Source organism: Oncorhynchus masou, chromosome 17 (genome assembly GCF_036934945.1).
Source record: "Oncorhynchus masou masou isolate Uvic2021 chromosome 17, UVic_Omas_1.1, whole genome shotgun sequence".
Taxonomy (NCBI): Eukaryota; Metazoa; Chordata; class Actinopteri; order Salmoniformes; family Salmonidae; genus Oncorhynchus; species Oncorhynchus masou.
In genome coordinates, this window is record NC_088228.1 from 2,452,751 (window position 1) to 2,471,286 (window position 18,536).

General features: G+C 45.7%; 1 protein-coding gene across 3 annotated transcripts in view; it reads right to left on the bottom strand.

Moving 5' to 3' along the window:
* Positions 1-1,850: 1,850 nt before the first annotated feature.
* The window catches only part of LOC135558315 (far upstream element-binding protein 1-like), a 30,336-nt gene continuing 13,650 nt past the window's right edge, over positions 1,851-18,536 (bottom strand). For 2 of the 3 annotated variants that reach the window (XM_064992053.1, XM_064992051.1), the window contains exons 11-16: positions 18,337-18,497; positions 17,328-17,476; positions 17,060-17,136; positions 15,145-15,270; positions 12,716-12,769; positions 10,993-11,198 (exon numbers count right to left, since the gene is read on the bottom strand). In XM_064992053.1, coding sequence (XP_064848125.1) covers positions 11,008-11,198; positions 12,716-12,769; positions 15,145-15,270; positions 17,060-17,136; positions 17,328-17,476; positions 18,337-18,497 — 758 coding nt within the window. In that variant the 3' untranslated portion in view covers positions 10,993-11,007. Of the gene's footprint in view, positions 9,134-10,992; positions 11,199-12,715; positions 12,770-15,144; positions 15,271-17,059; positions 17,137-17,327; positions 17,477-18,336; positions 18,498-18,536 lie in introns of those variants that run through there. The other variant, XM_064992052.1, reaches the window with a different exon arrangement.

Below are 18,536 nucleotides of genomic sequence, written 5' to 3' on the forward strand. Positions count from 1 at the left end.
ACTTCAACATAATCCACACATAAAACAGTCAACCGAATCGTTTCCAGTCATCTCTCCTCCTTCCAGGCCTTTATATGGCAATTGGCAACTAACTTTCATCATAAGGTGTATTAGCACAACCGACCTCAGTTCCTCTTTCAATCATATGCTTCTAAAAGCCAATGAGGAGAGGCAGGACATGCAGCATGTTCTGCGCCACAAATATAATTAACTTTTATTTTAGCACCTGGCAATGCAGACGCTCGTTGGCTCACGCGAGCAATGCGGGCGCAATGATTAAATAATATATACACCACTGTTCAAAATGTAGAGGTCACTTAGAAATGTCCTTGTTTTTGAAAAGCTAATTTTGTCCATTAACATCAAATTGATCAGATATACAGTGTAGACATTGTTAATGTTGTAAATTAATATTGTAGCTGGAAACGGCTGATTTTTTAATGGAATATCTACATAGGCTTAGAGGCCCATTATCAGCAACCATCACTCCTGTGTTCCAATGGCACGTTGTGTTAGCTAATCCAAGTTTATCATTATAAAAAGGCTAATTGATAATTAGAAAACACTTTCAATTATGTTAGCACAGCCTAAAACTGTTGTGCTGATTAAATTAGCATTAAAACTGGACTAGTTTAGTATCTGGAGCATCAGCATTTGTTGGTTCTATTGCAAGCTCTCGTCAGTTGTTCTTGTTCTGAGAAATGAAGGCTATTCCATGTGAGAAATTGCCAAGAAACTGAAGATCTCCAACGCTGTGTACTACTCCCTTCATAGAACAGAGCAAACTGGCTCAAACCAGAATAGAAAGAGTGGGAGGCCCCCGGTGCACAACTGAGCAAGAGGACAAGTACATTATGTGTCTAGTTTGAGAAACAGACGCCTCACCAGTCCTCAACTGGCAGCTTCATTAAATAGTACCCGCAAAACACCAGTCTCAACGTCAACAGTGAAGAGGTGACTCGGGGATGCTGGCCTTCTAGGCAGAGTTGCAAAGAAAAAGCCATATCTCATATCTCAGACTGGCCAATAAAAAGAAAAGATTAAGATGTGCAATTCGATTGGGGGGGGGGATGTAAAACCAGAGGTTACCTTGTCTCAACGGTCACGTGGAATTTTACTGTGGTCATGACAACAGCCCTAACCACAACACCGCCTTCCCCATGGCAACCATGTCAAACTACTGATATCGTCTCTCTGAAACACATCCTGGTCCTCCGGGCTTTGTCACATCCTTCTCAGGACGGACAGGGGTGTCCAACCGCTCCTTAAAACGCAACAGCCTCGCCAACGCTATCATTCTGTGGAGTGATATTGGTGACTCACCTCAAATCCCCTCCTCGCGAGAGGAAAAATGAGTAAATATTAACTTCTCTCCAACAGACGTTTGGGATTTAATTCTTAAGAGTTTACAGGATGTTCCCGTATCACCCATAACAATGAGATAACTGGGTTTATGTAAAATAGACAAGTTGACTGTTGATAAGGAGCTAGTCTAACGGATGTGTGTGATTGGCTAATATTTTTTATTGAGGTGAGTGATAAGTCGACTGAGCCCAATGAGGTTTGAGGAGATTAGTCTTCCTGGAACACTGGGGGGGGGCACACCGGGTTGGAGCTGACCACAAGAGGGGTGAGAAACATGTCACTTCCAACGTGTTTGTGCCAAGGGACTCACCATCTGACTGTTATACATACCTCCTCTAAACCAGGTGAACCCACCCCCCAATCCAGCCTGACTCCGTCAAACCACACCCCCCAGCCTGAGCAAGCAAAACATTACAAGACAGTCAATAAGTATCTGGCTATAGAGTTGTTAACTGGAAGTATATTGTAGAGAACGACTCAAAGGGAACAGATAAACACCATCGTCTTTATTACCATTTCTGGACAGGGCAACAAAGATCCAGAACAGTCAGACAGAAAAACAAAACAAAGTTGCATTCGATAAAACATTAAACCTTTCATTTGTTTACCTTATAAAGGCATGCTCCATATTTCTCCCTTCTGAGTCTTCCACACCACCCAAACGTGCCCCCTGACCTCAAACTGTGTACGTGTGAGATGCAAGAATGAATACACAGCAACTTAAAAGAATATGCTAGGAGCAAAATGACTAGCAAGAGGACATAAGACTTCTAATGAATGAAGAGAACAAACAGAACTAGAAGGAAACTCTCCAATTTACTGCCAAAAAGGTTTGAACGAGCCTGACATTTGAACGTAAAAAAAAAACAAAAACAGCACTTCCTGGTTATTTCTCATCCAACTCTCTAAAGCATTGGTGGTTCAGCACAACTAAGCAACACGCCCTAGCTCATGACAGCATTGAGAATAGCACCCTATTGCCTATGTAGAAATGCACTACTGACCAGGGCAGAAGTGATACGCGTAGGGAATAGGGTGCCATTTGGGATGCAGGAAGGAAGTGGCGGAGAATCATCATGAGATAAATGTGATAGATACGTCACCAGGTGCGGTCATCAGAAATGCTATGACATCTTTTAGAGAAAGAGATAGCTGTACAAAGATGATAAGACATCCCTAACAAACAGCATCACGGTAAATTTATCAAATCACAGAATCCCCCCCCCATTTCATTGCATTGCTTTGTTCTGTTTTAGTTTAGTTTACCTTATCTGGAGCTCGCTCTCAAATGGTCACCTACACCTCGATCATCAGACAGACTCAAAAAAGGTGTGACGCCTCTCTCAGTGGTCTCCTCTACAGGACAACTAGCCCAGCCTGGCTGGGGCCTGTTCCTGAATCTAGAACATACTAGATGGAGAACCAGATCAAGAATGTGGAACCTCAGTCTTCCAACAGCATCTGAGTGAGAGGTGGGAGGCAGGCAAGGCAGCAGGGGGTTTATATATATATAGATATATTTTTTTTAAACAACACTGCATCATTGCATTGTGGGGCATTATATTATAGATAATGAAAGCTTTGCATCACACCAATGATCAGTCAGTTTAACAGCATGAGCATCATTAGATTACAGCATCATGTACTTGTATAACTTGTATGCACATTAAGTCTGGCTTTCTGCCAACAGTAGCAGTCTGTTATATTATAGGCATGTTAAAAAGTGGTTTTCTGCTAGCATTCTACTCCAAGCCACCCCTAGGTCATACCAAGGAGTGGCAACGAGTGGAACGACAGCTAAACAGACAGGTACCCAGGCTAAATGTTAAAGTAGACCAGCTATGCTTCAGGCAAGCTGCAGGACTTACCGGGACAATCACGCATTATAGTAGGCATTACCATGGGGGAGACTATGCTACACAACCTTCAATAAAACTGATTTATTAAAATCACAGAATTACTAGAACTAAAAGCAACATATAGGAAGAAATGTCAAATTGTACTAAAGATAAGTCAGAGGTGGGACAAGCCATCATAAAGAACGTTGCATTAGCTTCAGAGGGGGAAAAAAAATGTTGCTGCTCCTAAACAAAACCCACACAACTCAACATGTTCCATGCAAGTCATTCATTACCATCACAACTTTATATAATGAACAAACAACTGTTGATATCACTACAAATCCTACCTAGCTCATTAAGATCCTCAGCATAGCTAGATTTAACATGGTATGCTGGGCAGTTAAAGGCTTTTATCAGGTACGTTCAGGTGAGCAAATCTGGGTGTATACAAAATGTATGTGACAGGGTCGGGCGTTTTCCTTACCTGTGTGACTCACTGCCAGCAGCAGAACCTATGGGTCAAGGTCTGGGGTGACAGTGACACTGCAACGATCACACAGATGACATTGCAACTGTACGCACTCAGTTCAAAACCAGCCTTAGTTCAGTTACAGTGCTGAATATCAACAGAACAGCGTGTCACATCGGAGATAGAAAAAAATCAAATCAATGGAATATCTGTCACTTGAACATTGTACTGCACCAATAACCCACATGCTGATGATAGGAGACATCAATAAGCAGCATTGAAACGACGCCGACATGCTACTGAATGGGGAAAAACGAGAACAATTCAGAGAAAATATGCATTTCCAATAGAAAATTACATTTTTTGGGCCATGAAATCGCTTCCTTTTTCTCTCTCCCTCTTCTTCAAATAATGCATCAATAATTACCATCTCTATATTCTGACTAAGCAAAACCTCTTATATAACCAAGAAATGATTACATTCCTACATGATGAATGCACAGAGCAGTCTGTCGATAGTACATGTACTAAAATCTGACAGGAAACGATGCTTACACTTCAGAGTTCAAAGTTCAAACAGAACAGTCTGACTGGTATTGTGATAGAACAGGTTCCTACGAAGAGTCCCGATTGAACACAAGCTATAATTCAATACTCTCTAAATGCATCATGGGAGTTATTGCAGGGGGAAACAAAACAGTCCGAACAATAATAATGGAAGGACAGGAAGGACAAAATTCCAAAGTACGTTACTTTCTGTACCAGAACTTGATACTTACCCAGTACTTCAGGAAAACATTTGCAATTTGACAAAAACACTACAGTTTTGTATGTCAGCCAAATAACTACATTGACAGCAAGACAATAACTGGGGTTGTTATATAGTCACGGCAGTAGTGCTCAGTCACTGGGGTTGTTATATAGTCACGGCAGTAGTGCCCAGTCACTGTTATATAGTCACGGCAGTAGTGCTCAGTCACTGTTGTATAGTCACGGCAGTAGTGCTCAGTCACTGTTGTATAGTCACGGCAGTAGTGCTCAGTCACTGGGGTTGTTGTGTAGTCACGGCAGTAGTGCTCAGTCACTGGGGTTGTTATATAGTCACGGCAGTAGTGCTCAGTCACTGGGGTTGTTATATAGTCACGGCAGTAGTGCTCAGTCACTGGGGTTGTTATATAGTCACGGCAGTAGTGCTCAGTCACTGGGGTTGTTATATAGTCACGGCAGTAGTGCTCAGTCACTGTTATATAGTCACGGCAGTAGTGCTCAGTCACTGTTATATAGCCACGGCAGTAGTGCTCAGTCACTGGGGGTTGTTATATAGTCACGGCAGTAGTGCTCAGTCACTGTTATATAGTCACGGCAGTAGTGCTCAGTCACTGTTATATAGCCACGGCAGTAGTGCTCAGTCACTGGGGGTTGTTATATAGTCACGGCAGTAGTGCTCAGTCACTGTTGTATAGTCACGGCAGTAGTGCTCAGTCACTGGGGTTGTTATATAGTCACGGCAGTAGTGCTCAGTCGCTGGGGTTGTTATATAGTCACGGCAGTAGTGCTCAGTCACTGGGGGTTGTTATATAGCCACGGCAGTAGTGCTCAGTCACTGGGGGTTGTTATATAGTCACAGTAGTGGTGCTCAGTCACTGGGGTTGTTATATAGTCACGGCAGTAGTGCTCAGTCACTGGGGTTGTTATATAGTCACGGCAGTAGTGCTCAGTCACTGTTATATAGTCACGGCAGTGGTGCTCAGTCACTGTTGTATAGTCACGGCAGTAGTGCTCAGTCACTGGGGTTGTTATATAGACACGGCAGTAGTGCTCAGTCACTGTTATATAGTCACGGCAGTGGTGCTCAGTCACTGTTGTATAGTCACGGCAGTAGTGCTCAGTTACTGTTGTATAGTCACGGCAGTAGTGCCCGGTCACTGTTATATAGCCACGGCAGTAGTGCTCGGTCACTGGGGTTGTTATATAGCCACGGCAGTAGTGCTCAGTCACTGGGGTTGTTATATAGCCACGGCAGTAGTGCTCAGTCACTGGGGTTGTTATATAGCCACGGCAGTAGTGCTCAGTCACTGGGGTTGTTATATAGTCACGGCAGTAGTGCTCAGTCACTGGGGGTTGTTATATAGTCACGGCAGTAGTGCTCAGTCACTGTTATATAGACACGGCAGTAGTGCTCAGTCACTGTTATATAGTCACGGCAGTGGTGCTCAGTCACTGTTGTATAGTCACGGCAGTAGTGCTCAGTTACTGTTGTATAGTCACGGCAGTAGTGCCCGGTCACTGTTATATAGCCACGGCAGTAGTGCTCGGTCACTGGGGTTGTTATATAGCCACGGCAGTAGTGCTCAGTCACTGGGGTTGTTATATAGCCACGGCAGTAGTGCTCAGTCACTGGGGTTGTTATATAGCCACGGCAGTAGTGCTCAGTCACTGGGGTTGTTATATAGTCACGGCAGTAGTGCTCAGTCACTGGGGGTTGTTATATAGTCACGGCAGTAGTGCTCAGTCACTGTTATATAGTCACGGCAGTAGTGCCCAGTCACTGTTATATAGCCACGGCAGTAGTGCTCAGTCACTGTTGTATAGTCACGGCGGTAGTGCTCAGTCACTGGGGGTTGTTATATAGTCACGGCAGTAGTGCCCGGTCACTGTTATATAGCCACGGCAGTAGTGCTCAGTCACTGTTGTATAGTCACGGCAGTAGTGCTCAGTCACTGGGGGTTGTTATATAGCCACGGCAGTAGTGCCCGGTCACTGTTATATAGCCACGGCAGTAGTGCTCAGTCACTGTTATATAGTCACAGCAGTAGTGCTCAGTCACTGGGGGTTGTTATATAGCCACGGCAGTAGTGCTCAGTCACTGGGGTTGTTATATAGTCACGGCAGTAGTGCTCAGTCACTGGGGTTGTTATATAGTCACGGCAGTAGTGCTCAGGCACTGTTACATAGCCACGGCAGTAGTGCTCAGTCACTGTTATATAGTCACGGCAGTAGTGCTCAGTCACTGGGGGTTGTTATATAGTCACGGCAGTAGTGCTCAGTCACTGGGGTTGTTATATAGTCACAGCAGTAGTGCTCAGGCACTGTTATATAGCCACGGCAGTAGTGCTCAGTCACTGTTGTAGTCACGGCAGTAGTGCTCAGTCACTGGGGGTTGTTATATAGCCACGGCAGTAGCGCTCAGTCACTGGGGTTGTTATATAGTCACGGCAGTAGTGCTCAGTCACTGGGGTTGTTATATAGTCACGGCAGTAGTGCTCAGTCACTGGGGGTTGTTATATAGCCACGGCAGTAGCGGCAGTAGTGCTCAGTCACTGGGGTTGTTATATAGTCACGGCAGTAGTGCTCAGGCACTGTTATATAGCCACGGCAGTAGTGCTCAGTCACTGTTATATAGCCACGGCAGTAGTGCCCAGTCACTGTTATATAGTCACGGCAGTAGTGCTCAGTCACTGTTATATAGCCACGGCAGTAGTGCCCAGTCACTGTTACATAGTCATGGCAGTAGTGCTCAGTCACTGGGGGTTGTTATATAGCTACGGCAGTAGTGCTCAGTCACTGGGGTTGTTATATAGTCACAGCAGTAGTGCTCAGTCACTGGGGGTTGTTATATAGTCACGGCAGTAGTGCTCAGTCACTGGGGTTGTTATATAGTCACGGCAGTAGTGCTCAGTCACTGGGGTTGTTATATAGTCACAGTAGTGTACTTACAGAGTAAGAGGTCAACTGTTGGCACCGCTCAGACCAGCCAAACCCTCGTGCCTACAAACAACCTACGTTCTTACGTTGACTAAACAGAACAATGCATTGGGTAGAGTAAATTTATACACGTCTTCTGCATTTTTTTACAGTATTAAAAAGAGTTTAGAAAACGCCAGCAAATGTATGTACACATTTTAGAGGGAGGGGTGGGGAAGAGAACAAACGTTTGAATGCAGGGCATGTCTCAAAGGCAGCATAACAGACCAGTTACCTGTCCTGGAAGACAGAGGGAGCAGAACAGAAATACACTAACCCAACATTTTTGCAGTGAGACATTTTTTCTGAGGAACATTTTGGATTGTTTAAAAAAAATTAAAATATATACTTGCTTTGCTTACCGCTTGTCTAAGCTTGAGTGTGAGGGAGAAAGTAACTCTCATTATATAAACAGTAAAGCACACGAAGGCCGTGTTGACACAGGCAGCCCAAATCCAATATTTTGTCCACTAATTGGCCTATGGACCAATCACATCAGATCTTGATTCAATGCTGATCCAAAATTGGTCAACATACCAGTTGGTGAGACGATAATGTGAGAAATGGGCTGCATGTGTAAAACGTAGCCTTATTAGTTACCTTAGTTCAGGTTGAGTCCCTCCCCAAATGGCTCCCTGTTCACAGTATAGTGCACTACTTTAGACCAGAGCCATAGGGAGCCCAGTGCACTACAACTGGAATAGGGTAACACATTTGGGCCGCAGACAGTCAGATTACATCAGTCGAGTTTGACAGAGATGCCAGAACACTGCAGGTAATGAGACACGTAGATCAGAACATTAAGCCACCAACTCTACCAGTGCTACATTATGGGATAAGGAGACATCTGCCTGGTCATACAGAACAGGCAGAAAAACAAAGACTAAAAATTTAAACAAGAGTCGAGACTGGGTAATATTTAAAAATTGGTCCTAGAACAGAACCTTGGGGAACACCGAAACCAGACCCCAGTCAAATACAGGCAGAACAATGAACTTCCATCTAAATAAACCACCGTACTGTTACCAGGAGATGTGTAGACCGTTGGAGAGAGAGACAGAACAACAACTTTCAGGCAGTCAGAAAAAATCATTTTGACAGTCAAAGGAGAGCGAGAGTAGAGAGAGAAGTGAGGGCCCTGCATTTAGTTTAAAAACATTTTTTCCCCCCCAAGTTTCCATTGTGCCATTACGGTCAAAACAAAGAATATAGATACATGATTTTTTAAAGTTGAATTCATATTTAGTCACACCTATTACCGACCCAACTTACCAACACAGTAGGTTTCACTTTAGTTTATTGCAAAACACAGGCATATTATTTAAAAATGGAGCTGATATCACATGGTAGACGACTAGAGATAATAACAGGAGCTCTAACCACATAGCATGACAGAAGAATAGAAATCACCATATTACCTCACTAAAAACAAAACCGTTAATTTACAAGAAAATCAACAAACAAAAGAGATAAATAGGACGGTGGTTTGTGTCGTGTCTCCGGAGTGACTTCGTGGTCATCACATCTATTGTGAAACATACTTTTTTTTTTTTTTAAACCAACCAACCAACCAACCAACCAAGAGGGGGGATATTAAGATCTTCATCAAGACGTCATCTGCACCATCCAACACATTTAACAAAAAAGGGCTTTTTTTGTTTGTTTTTTTTCGACAATGTAGCATGAAATTTTTGTCCACTTCACATTACTGGCCCTGTGCAGAATACATAGAACATACAGGCCATGTTAACAGCAGAACACAGAGCTTCTCTCTCCAGATACCTATGTATACACACACACATATTTGTATAGACAGTATCAGTCACAAGTTTGGACGCACCAACTCATTATTTGTTATTATTTTCTACATTGTAGAATAATAGTGAAGACATCAAAACTATGAAACACATGGAATCATGTAGTAAAAATGTTTTTTTTTAAGTGTTAAAATCAAAATATAGTTTATATTTCAGATTCTTCAAAGTAGCCACCCTTTGCCTTTACAGCGTTGCACTCCTGGCATTCTCTCAACCAGCTTCACGAGGTAGTCACCTGGAATGCATTTCAATTAACAGGTGTGCCTTGTTAAAAGTTAATTTGTGGAATGTCTTTATGCGTTTGTTGTGTTGTGACAAATTAGGGGTGGTATACAGAAGATGGTCTTCTACCAAATAGGGCTCAGTCCATATTATGTCAAAAAACAGCTCAAATAAGAAAAGAGAACAAAAGTCAATTTCAAGTGCAGTCGCAAAAACCATCAAGCGCTATGATGAAGCTGGCTCTCATGAGGACCGCCACAGGATGGGAAGACCCAGAGTTAACTCTGCAGCAGAGGATAAGTTCATTAGGAGTTACCAGCCTAAGAAATTGCAGCCCAAATAAATGTTTCACAGAGATCAAGTAACAGACATCTCAACATCAACTGTTCAGAGGAGACCGAGTAGATCAGGCCTTCATGGTCGTGTTGCTGCAAAGAAACCACTACTAAAGAACAACAATAAGAAGAGACTTGCTTGGGCCAAGAAACACGAGCAATGGACATTAGACCGGTGGAAATCTGTCCTTTTGATCTGATGAGTCCAGATTCTCAGCATGTGTGGTTCCCACAGTGAAGCATGGAGGAGGTGGTGTGATGGTGCTTTGCTGGTGACACTGTCTAATTTATTTAGAATTCAAGGCACACTTAACCAGCATGGCTACCACAGCATTCTGCAGCGATACACCATCCCATCTGGTTTGCGCTTAATTGGACTATCATTTGTTTTTCAACAGGACAATGACCCAACACACCTCCAGGCTGTGTAAGGGCTATTTGACCAAGGAGAGTGATGGAGTGCTGCATCAGATGACCTGGCCTCCACAATCACCGGACCTCAACACAATTGAGATTGTTTGGGATGAGCTGGATAAGAGCGTCTGGATGAGCTGGATAAGAGCGTCTGCCAAATGACTTAAATGTAAATGTAGCTGGAGTGCAGAATGAAGGAAAAGCAGCCCAAAAAAAATGCTCAGCATATGTGGGAACTCCTTCAAGACTGTTGGAAAAGCATTCCAGGTGAAGCTGGTTGAGAGAATGCCAAGAATGTGCAAAGCTGTCAAAGGCAATGGGGGACTAATTTAAAGAATGTCAAATATATTTTATGGTTACTACATGATTCCATGTGTTATTTCATAGTCTTCACTATTATTCTACAATGTAGAAAATGGTAAAAAAATAAAATTAAACGAACCCTGAGTGAATGAGTAGGTGCATCAAAACATTTGACTGGACTGTGTATATGTATATATAATATTAACCCTGTTTAAAGGAGGTAAAAGTAGCATTAGTTTCTTCAGGGCAACACCGACGACTCCTGTCCCCTAGAACACCTAGGAGGAAGGAAGCGGGTCACAGACAGATGGACGCTTTATAAAACACAGTAGGAGAAATCAGTCGTTCATAGTCGCAGCACAAGCGTCAAAAATAGCTCTGACAAAATACATGGACAATACAGTAAAACAGAAACCGATAGTTGAGACGTCGAATGAGGGGGGTGAGAGGGAGGGAACCCGGGCAAGGGGGGGGGGTACAGGTGGACGGTATTGGTCTTATTGGTGGTGTACCTGAGGTGCTTGCGGCTGGGCTCCCATGGCCTGTGGGCTTCCCTGTCCGTAGTAAGCAGCCTGCTGACGGTAGTACTCTGCCCAGGCAGCACTGTAGTCCGGCTGCCCAGCTGGCTGCCCAGCTGGCTGCCCGCCTGGCTGACCGCCTGCTGCTGATGCCTGGGGGGCAGCTTGACCTGGGGGAGGTGGTAACAGCATGAACACTCATTGCAATATGATTTAAGGGTTCATGTTGCCTAAGCAACAAGGGCATCGTCAATAAAGATTAAAAACAGCAACAACTGACTAATAGTCAAATGTAAAAACTTTGGGATTATAATCTGTACCCAAGGCAACCAAACTGGACCAACGCTACTGGCGGACCAACGCTACTGGCGGACCAACGCTACTGGCGGACCAACGCTACTGGCGGACCAACGCTACTGCAGGAGAGGTGTGAAACACTGAACAAAAAAAATATATAAAAACGCAACATGTAAAGTGTTGGTCCCATGTTTAATAAATAAAACTACATTATCCATAAGCAGAAAAAGTTAATTTCTCTCAAATTTGTTTATATCCCTGTTAGTGAACATTTCTCCTTTGCCAAGATAATCCATCCACCAGACAGATGTGGCATGTCAAGAAGCTGATTTACACAGCATGACATAAGCCTAGCCCTTCGTCCGGGTTAAGGAGGGTTTGGCCGGTAGGGATATTCTTGTCTCATCGCGCACCAGCGACTCCTGTGGCGGGCCGGGCGCAGTGCACGCACGGTAGCCAGGCGCACGGTAGCCAGGTGCACGGTAGCCAGGTGCACGGTAGCCAGGTGCACGGTAGCCAGGTGCACGGTGTTTCCTCCTCTGACACATTGGTGCATCAGAGGATTGGTGCGTCTGTGTTAAGAAGCAGTGCGGCTTGGTTGTGTATCGGAGGACGCATGACTTTCAACCTTCGTCTCAACCTTCGTCTCTCCCGAGCCCGTACGGGAGTTGTAGCGATGAGACAAGATAGTAGCAACTAAAACAATTGGATACCATGAAATTGGGGAGAAAAAGGGGTAAAATAAATAAATAAATATAAGCAGCACAGTCATTACACAGGTGCACCTTGTGCTGGGGACAATAAAAGGACAATAAAAGGTCACTAAAATGTGCAGTTTTCAAACACAATGGCCCTTAGTGCAATTGGCATGCTGACTGTCCACCAGGGCTGTTGCCAGAGAATCAACACTCCACAAGAGGAGTGGGACAACATTTCCACAGGCCTGATCAACTCTAGATGTGTCGCGCTGCATGTGTCGCGCTGCATGAGGTGGTCACACCAGATACTGACTGGTTTTCTGATACGAGTCACTACCTTATTTTTTTAAATATATTTTTTAAGGCATCTGTGACCAACTCCGTCATGTGAAATCCATAGATTCGTGAGTCATTTATTGATTTTAATTTAACGCCTTCCCTACGTGAACTGTAACTATCATTTTTTAAATTATTGCGTTTATATTTTCTTGCGAGTGTGAGAAGGGGAACGAACCCTCCACCGGTTCTCTGGGTGGTGGGACAGAAACCCTCTGCCTTGCTCTGGGGCAGCTGTGGTGGCAGACCCTCTACTACAGAGAGAGCTGGGAGGGGGCACAGCTGCCCACAACATGACCAATGACAGCTGAACTATTATAAATATAAGTCTCAACTGATATTTTGTCGTTTCTCACCTTGTTTCTTATAGTACTCTTCCCAGGCCTTAGTGTAGTCCTGTGGTTGCTGACCTGAAATTACAACAAAAACATCATTCATTGACCCACAGAAATCGGGCCCGAACGAAACCATACGGCTGGTTGTCTCCTCTTGAAATAAAGCTCTTCTGCATTCCCAGTATAACCCGGACCGGCCTGTGGAAAGCAAGACTGATGGGTAGACAAAACAGCAGTCTAAACAGCTATAAACATAACAGTGAGTGGACCACAACCATAGTGGACCAGTGAGTGGACCACAACCATAGCTGATCATCTCTCATCACGCCACATTCAGGCGGCAAACGGACTTGACGACTTTCAAAGCACAGCGGGTGTACACACGGATCCCTGGTTCGCCCTGCTGGAAAGATCAAACTCAAGCTGCAAAACATTGATTTATGTTAATGCTACGGGTGACAAATGGCTAAATACTTATGGTTTTAATTCACCAGGTTTTCCATTAAAGCGACAAGAAAATAAAAACATACAACTCCACAATGCGGATGGACTACAGATGGAAGACATAGGGCTTCCTTGACGAGAGAGAGAGAGAAATGCTATCATTTATGCTGCTGCTGGTCTTGGTACGTGGAGCCTTGTTCTCGGGCCTCATCAAACCCGGCACGAGGCAAGATATTAGGATATTATCTAGTCAATGGAAGACGGCATTAAAATGACAGAACTACAAGTTAAACGAGAAGGACAGGCGACATCACCAAGAGCCAACAGGTAATTTATTAACCGTAGTCTCGATTAGCCTCGCTGGCTAGCGCTCTCGGTTTGATGCAGTCCAGATGGGTGCTACGTAGTCAGATGACAACTAACTTCCAACCCCCACGTGTGTGCGACCACATTTGAAAAGGGGACAACCTCTACAAAAAATAACAAGGAATGTCTGGGAACAAGTGCGTTTGCCTTCTCAGTATGAACGAGTGGCATGGGGCGGCAGGGTAGCCTAGTGGTTAGAGTGTAGAGGCGGCAGGGTAGCCTAGTGGTTAGAGTGTAGGGGCGGCAGGGTAGCCTAGTGGTTAGAGTGTAGAGGTGGCAGGGTAGCCTAGTGGTTAGAGTGTAGGGGCGGCAGGATAGCCTAGTGGTTAGAGTGTAGGGGCGGCAGGGTAGCCTAGTGGTTAGAGTGTAGGGGCGGCAGGTAGCCTAGTGGTTAGAGTGTAGAGGAGGCAGGGTAGCCTAGTGGTTAGAGTGTAGGGGCGGCAGGGTAGCCTAGTGGTTAGAGTGTAGGGGCGGCAGGATAGCCTAGTGGTTAGAGTGTAGAGGAGGCAGGTAGCCTAGTGGTTAGAGTGTAGGGGCGGCAGGGTAGCCTAGTGGTTAGAGTGTAGGGGCGGCAGGATAGCCTAGTGGTTAGAGTGTAGGGGCGGCAGGGTAGCCTAGTGGTTAGAGTGTAGGGGCGGCAGGTAGCCTAGTGGTTAGAGTGTAGAGGAGGCAGGGTAGCCTAGTGGTTAGAGAGTTGCACGACTACAACACCGGAGTGTAGGGGCGGCAGGTAGCCTAGTGGTTAGAGAGTTGCACGACTACAACACCGGAACCCTATATAGGGCACTACTACAACACTGGGACCCTATATAGGGCACTACTACAACACTGGAACCCTATATAGGGCACTACAACAACACTGGGACCCTATATAGGGCACTACTACAACACTGGGACCCTATATAGGGCACTACTACAACACTGGAACCCTATATAGGGCACTACAACAACACTGGAACCCTATATAGGGCACTACAACAACACTGGGACCCTATATAGGGCACTACTACAACACTGGGACCCAATATAGGGTACTACTACAATACTGGGACCCTATTCCCTATATAGTGCACTACTATAACACTGGGACCCTATTTAGTCCACTACTACAACACTGGGACCCTATATAGGGCACTACTACAACACTGGGACCCAATGTAGGGCACTACTACAACCCTAGGACCCTATTGGGGCGGCAGTGTAGCCTAGTGGTTAGAGCATTAGACTAGTAACCGAAAGGTTTCAAGTTCAAACCCCCGAGCTGACAAGGTACAAATCTGTCGTTCTGCCCCTGAACAGGCAGTTAACCCACTGTTCCTAGGCCGTCATTGAAAAGAAGAATTTGTTCTTAACTGACTTGCCTAGTTAAATAAAGGTCCAAATTAATTGAACGAGTGGTATGTTGATATATGTTGCTAACAGCATATCTTTCAACTCAACAGTACGTTTCTACATAGTATGATTCGTACCCAGTACATGGTTTTAGTAAGTCGTAGGCCAGACAGATTTGAGACACGGACACTACGCCAGGTTGAAAAGGAGACAAATATGAGGTCGGTCCCTCCCCATTTGGTTCCTAGTGAACACAGTCCAGCAGAAAACCACAGGCTGAGGTAGCGATTGGAGGAGGTGGTAGCTACCTTGCCCATTGGCCTGTGGGTTGCCGGGGGCTCCGCCGGTGGGCGTCATGGGGGCCTGGGGTTGCTGCTGGTACTGGGAGTAATACGCTGCCCAGGCCGCCGCGTTGGCATCAGCTGCAGCTTTACCTAAAAACAAAACAAACATTAGATACATCCCGGGTTGCTTGACCTACAAACAAAACAAACATTAGATACATCCCGGGTTGCTTGACCTACAAACAAAACAAACATTAGATACATCCCGGGTTGCTTGACCTACAAACAAAACCAAACATTAGATACGGGATATCCCGGGTTGCTTGACCTACAAACAAAACAAACATTAGATACATCCCGGGTTGCTTTGCCGTACATACCTACACGTATGCTACGGTCACAAGAGTCCTGTGTGGCTCAGTCGGTAGAGCATGGCGCTTGCAACGCCAAGCGTCGTGGGTTCGTTTCCCACTGGGGCCACCCATATGTAAAAGTAGTGGCCCCAGCCGACTTGTAAGTCGCTTTGGACAAAAGCGTCTGCTAAATGGGATATATTATTATTTATATTACAAGACGCAGGCCTCCTAATTGTCCCTAGAATTTCTAAGCAAACAGCTGGAGGCAGGGCTTTCTCCTATAGAGCTCCATTTTTATGGAACGGTCTGCCTACCCATGTCAGAGACGCAAACTCGGTCTCAACCTTTAAGTCTTTACTGAAGACTCATCTCTTCAGTGGGTCATATGATTGAGTGTAGTCTGGCCCAGGAGTGTGAAGGTGAACGGAAAGGCTCTGGAGCAACGAACCGCCCTTGCTGTCTCTGCCTGGCCGGTTCCCCTCTTTCCACTGGGATTCTTTGCCTCTAACCCTATTACAGGGGCTGAGTCACTGGCTTACTGGGGCTCTCTCATGCCGTCCCTGGAAGGGGTGCGTCACCTGAGTGGGTTGATTCACTGATGTGGTCATCCTGTCTGGGTTGGCGCCCCCCCTTGGGTTGTGCCATGGCGGAGATCTTTGCGGGCTATACTCAGCTTTGTCTCAGGATGGTAAGTTGGTGGTTGAAGATATCCCTCTAGTGGTGTGGGGGCTGTGCTTTGGCAAAGTGGGTGGGGTTATATCCTTCCTGTTTGGACCTGTCCGGGGGTATCATCGGATGGGGTCACAGTGTCTCTTGACCCCTCCTGTCTCAGCCTCCACTACTGCAGTAGTTTATGTGTCGGGGGGCTGGGGTCAGTTTGTTATATCTGGAGTACTTCTCCTGTCCAATTCGGTGTCCTGTGTGAATCTAAGTGTGCGTTCTCTAATTCTCTCCTTCTCTCTCTCGGAGGACCTGAGCCCTAGGACCATACCCCAGGACTACCTGACATGATGACTCCTTGCTGTCCCCAGTCCACCTGGCCGTGCTGCTGCTCCAGTTTCAACTGTTCTACCTTATTATTATTCGACCATGCTGGTCATTTATGAACATTTGAACATCTTGGCAATGTTCTGTTATAATCTCCACCCGGCACAGCCAGAAGAGGACTGGCCACCCCACATAGCCTGGTTCCTCTCTAGGTTTCTTCCTAGGTCTTGGCCTTTCTAGGGAGTTTTTCCTAGCCACCGTGCTTCTACACCTGCATTGCTTGCTGTTTGGGGTTTTAGGCTGGGTTTCTGTACGGCACTTTGAGATATCAGATGATGTACAAAGGGCTATATAAATAAATTTGATTTGACCTACAAACAAAAACAAACAGATACATCCCGGGTTGCTTTACCTACAAACGGGTTTAATCTGCTTTATCTTATGGTCTTGCAACACAGAAAAGGGGGCAAATCAACAGGAGCTAAGGGCTAACACACACTAGCAAATGTCTTTTCTAGGCAAAAAGGACCATTTGTTAAACATCTATGTGCTCAAAACCAGCACCATCATAACAGATGGTGGCTACACAATCTCACCAGGGTCTGGCTGTCCTTGCTGCCAATGGGGGAAGCCGTTGCCCCAACCCTGAGGCTGGTAGGGAGCCGGAGGACCACTAAGAGAAGAAGAGAACCATTACAACACCATACAAGCCTGTGTCAGACTCGTTTAGATCATTTTTTTTTTTAATATTACTTTCCCCCTGATTTGATCGTTAATGAATCATGTGCAAATTATCTCCAATGAACTTCAGATCAACCGAGATATGTAGGGAGAAAGGCGAGCCGCCGGCAAAAGTGCTCTTACTGTGGTCCAGGGGGTCCCTGGTTGTAGGGGCCGGGGTTGTAGGGGCCCATTTGAGCAGGGGGTCCAGGTGGGCCGGGGGGCCCGTGGGGAGAGGGCCCTCCGTGGGGGCCTGGTGGGCCGTGAGGACCACCCATTGGACTGACTGGACCCTGGAGAGGCGGACAGGACAGGCGTGTCAACGAACGAGACAGATACCAGTTAGAACCTTGAAAACTAGACCGTTAGAGGCTTAGTGCTCACCGACCAGCCACGTCTACTAGTTAAACTAGACTTAGTGCTCACTGCTCACCGACCAGCCACGTCTACTAGTTAAACTAGGCTTAGTGCTCACTGCTTACCGACCAGCCACTTCTACTAGTTAAACTAGGCTTAGTGCTCACTGCTTACCGACCAGCCACGTCTACTAGTTAAACTAGGCTTAGTGCTCACCGACCAGCCACTTCTACTAGTTAAACTAGGCTTAGTGCTCACTGCTTACCGACCAGCCACTTCTACTAGTTAAACTAGGCTTAGTGCTCACTGCTCACTGACCAGCCACTTCTACTAGTTAAACTAGGCTTAGTGCTCACTGACCAGCCACTTCTACTAGTTAAACTAGGCTTAGTGCTCACTGACCAGCCACTTCTACTAGTTAAACTAAACTTCTACTAGTTAAACTAGGCTTCTACACCAGCGTCCGGTGACTGAGCGTCACACTGATATGTAGGATATTTATTTTTATTTTTTATTTAACCAGTCAAGTCAGTTCAGAACAAATTCTTATTTTCAATGACGGCCTAGGAACAGTGGGTTAACTGGTCTAGGAACAGTGGGTTAACTGGTCTAGGAACAGTGGGTTAACTGGTCTAGGAACAGTGGGTTAACTGGTCTAGGAACAGTGGGTTAACTGGTCTAGGAACAGTGGGTTAACTGGTCTAGGAACAGTGGGTTAACTGCCTGTTCAGGGGCAGAACGACAGATTTGTACCTTGTCAGCTCGGTATCTACAACAGACACTGAACACCACTCACCCCGATCTTCTCCTCGACCAGCTGCCGTGCGTAGTCTATCTGTTGATGAGATCCTCGGACGGTGAACATCTTAATGTTGGGGTCGGAGTTGGGGGGAGGATTTCTCTGGAGCTCGATACGCGCTCCAGACTGCTGACTGATGCCCTTGATGGTCTCTCCTCCTGGAGAGGGACAGAGGACGGAAGAGTTTTGGACTCTAC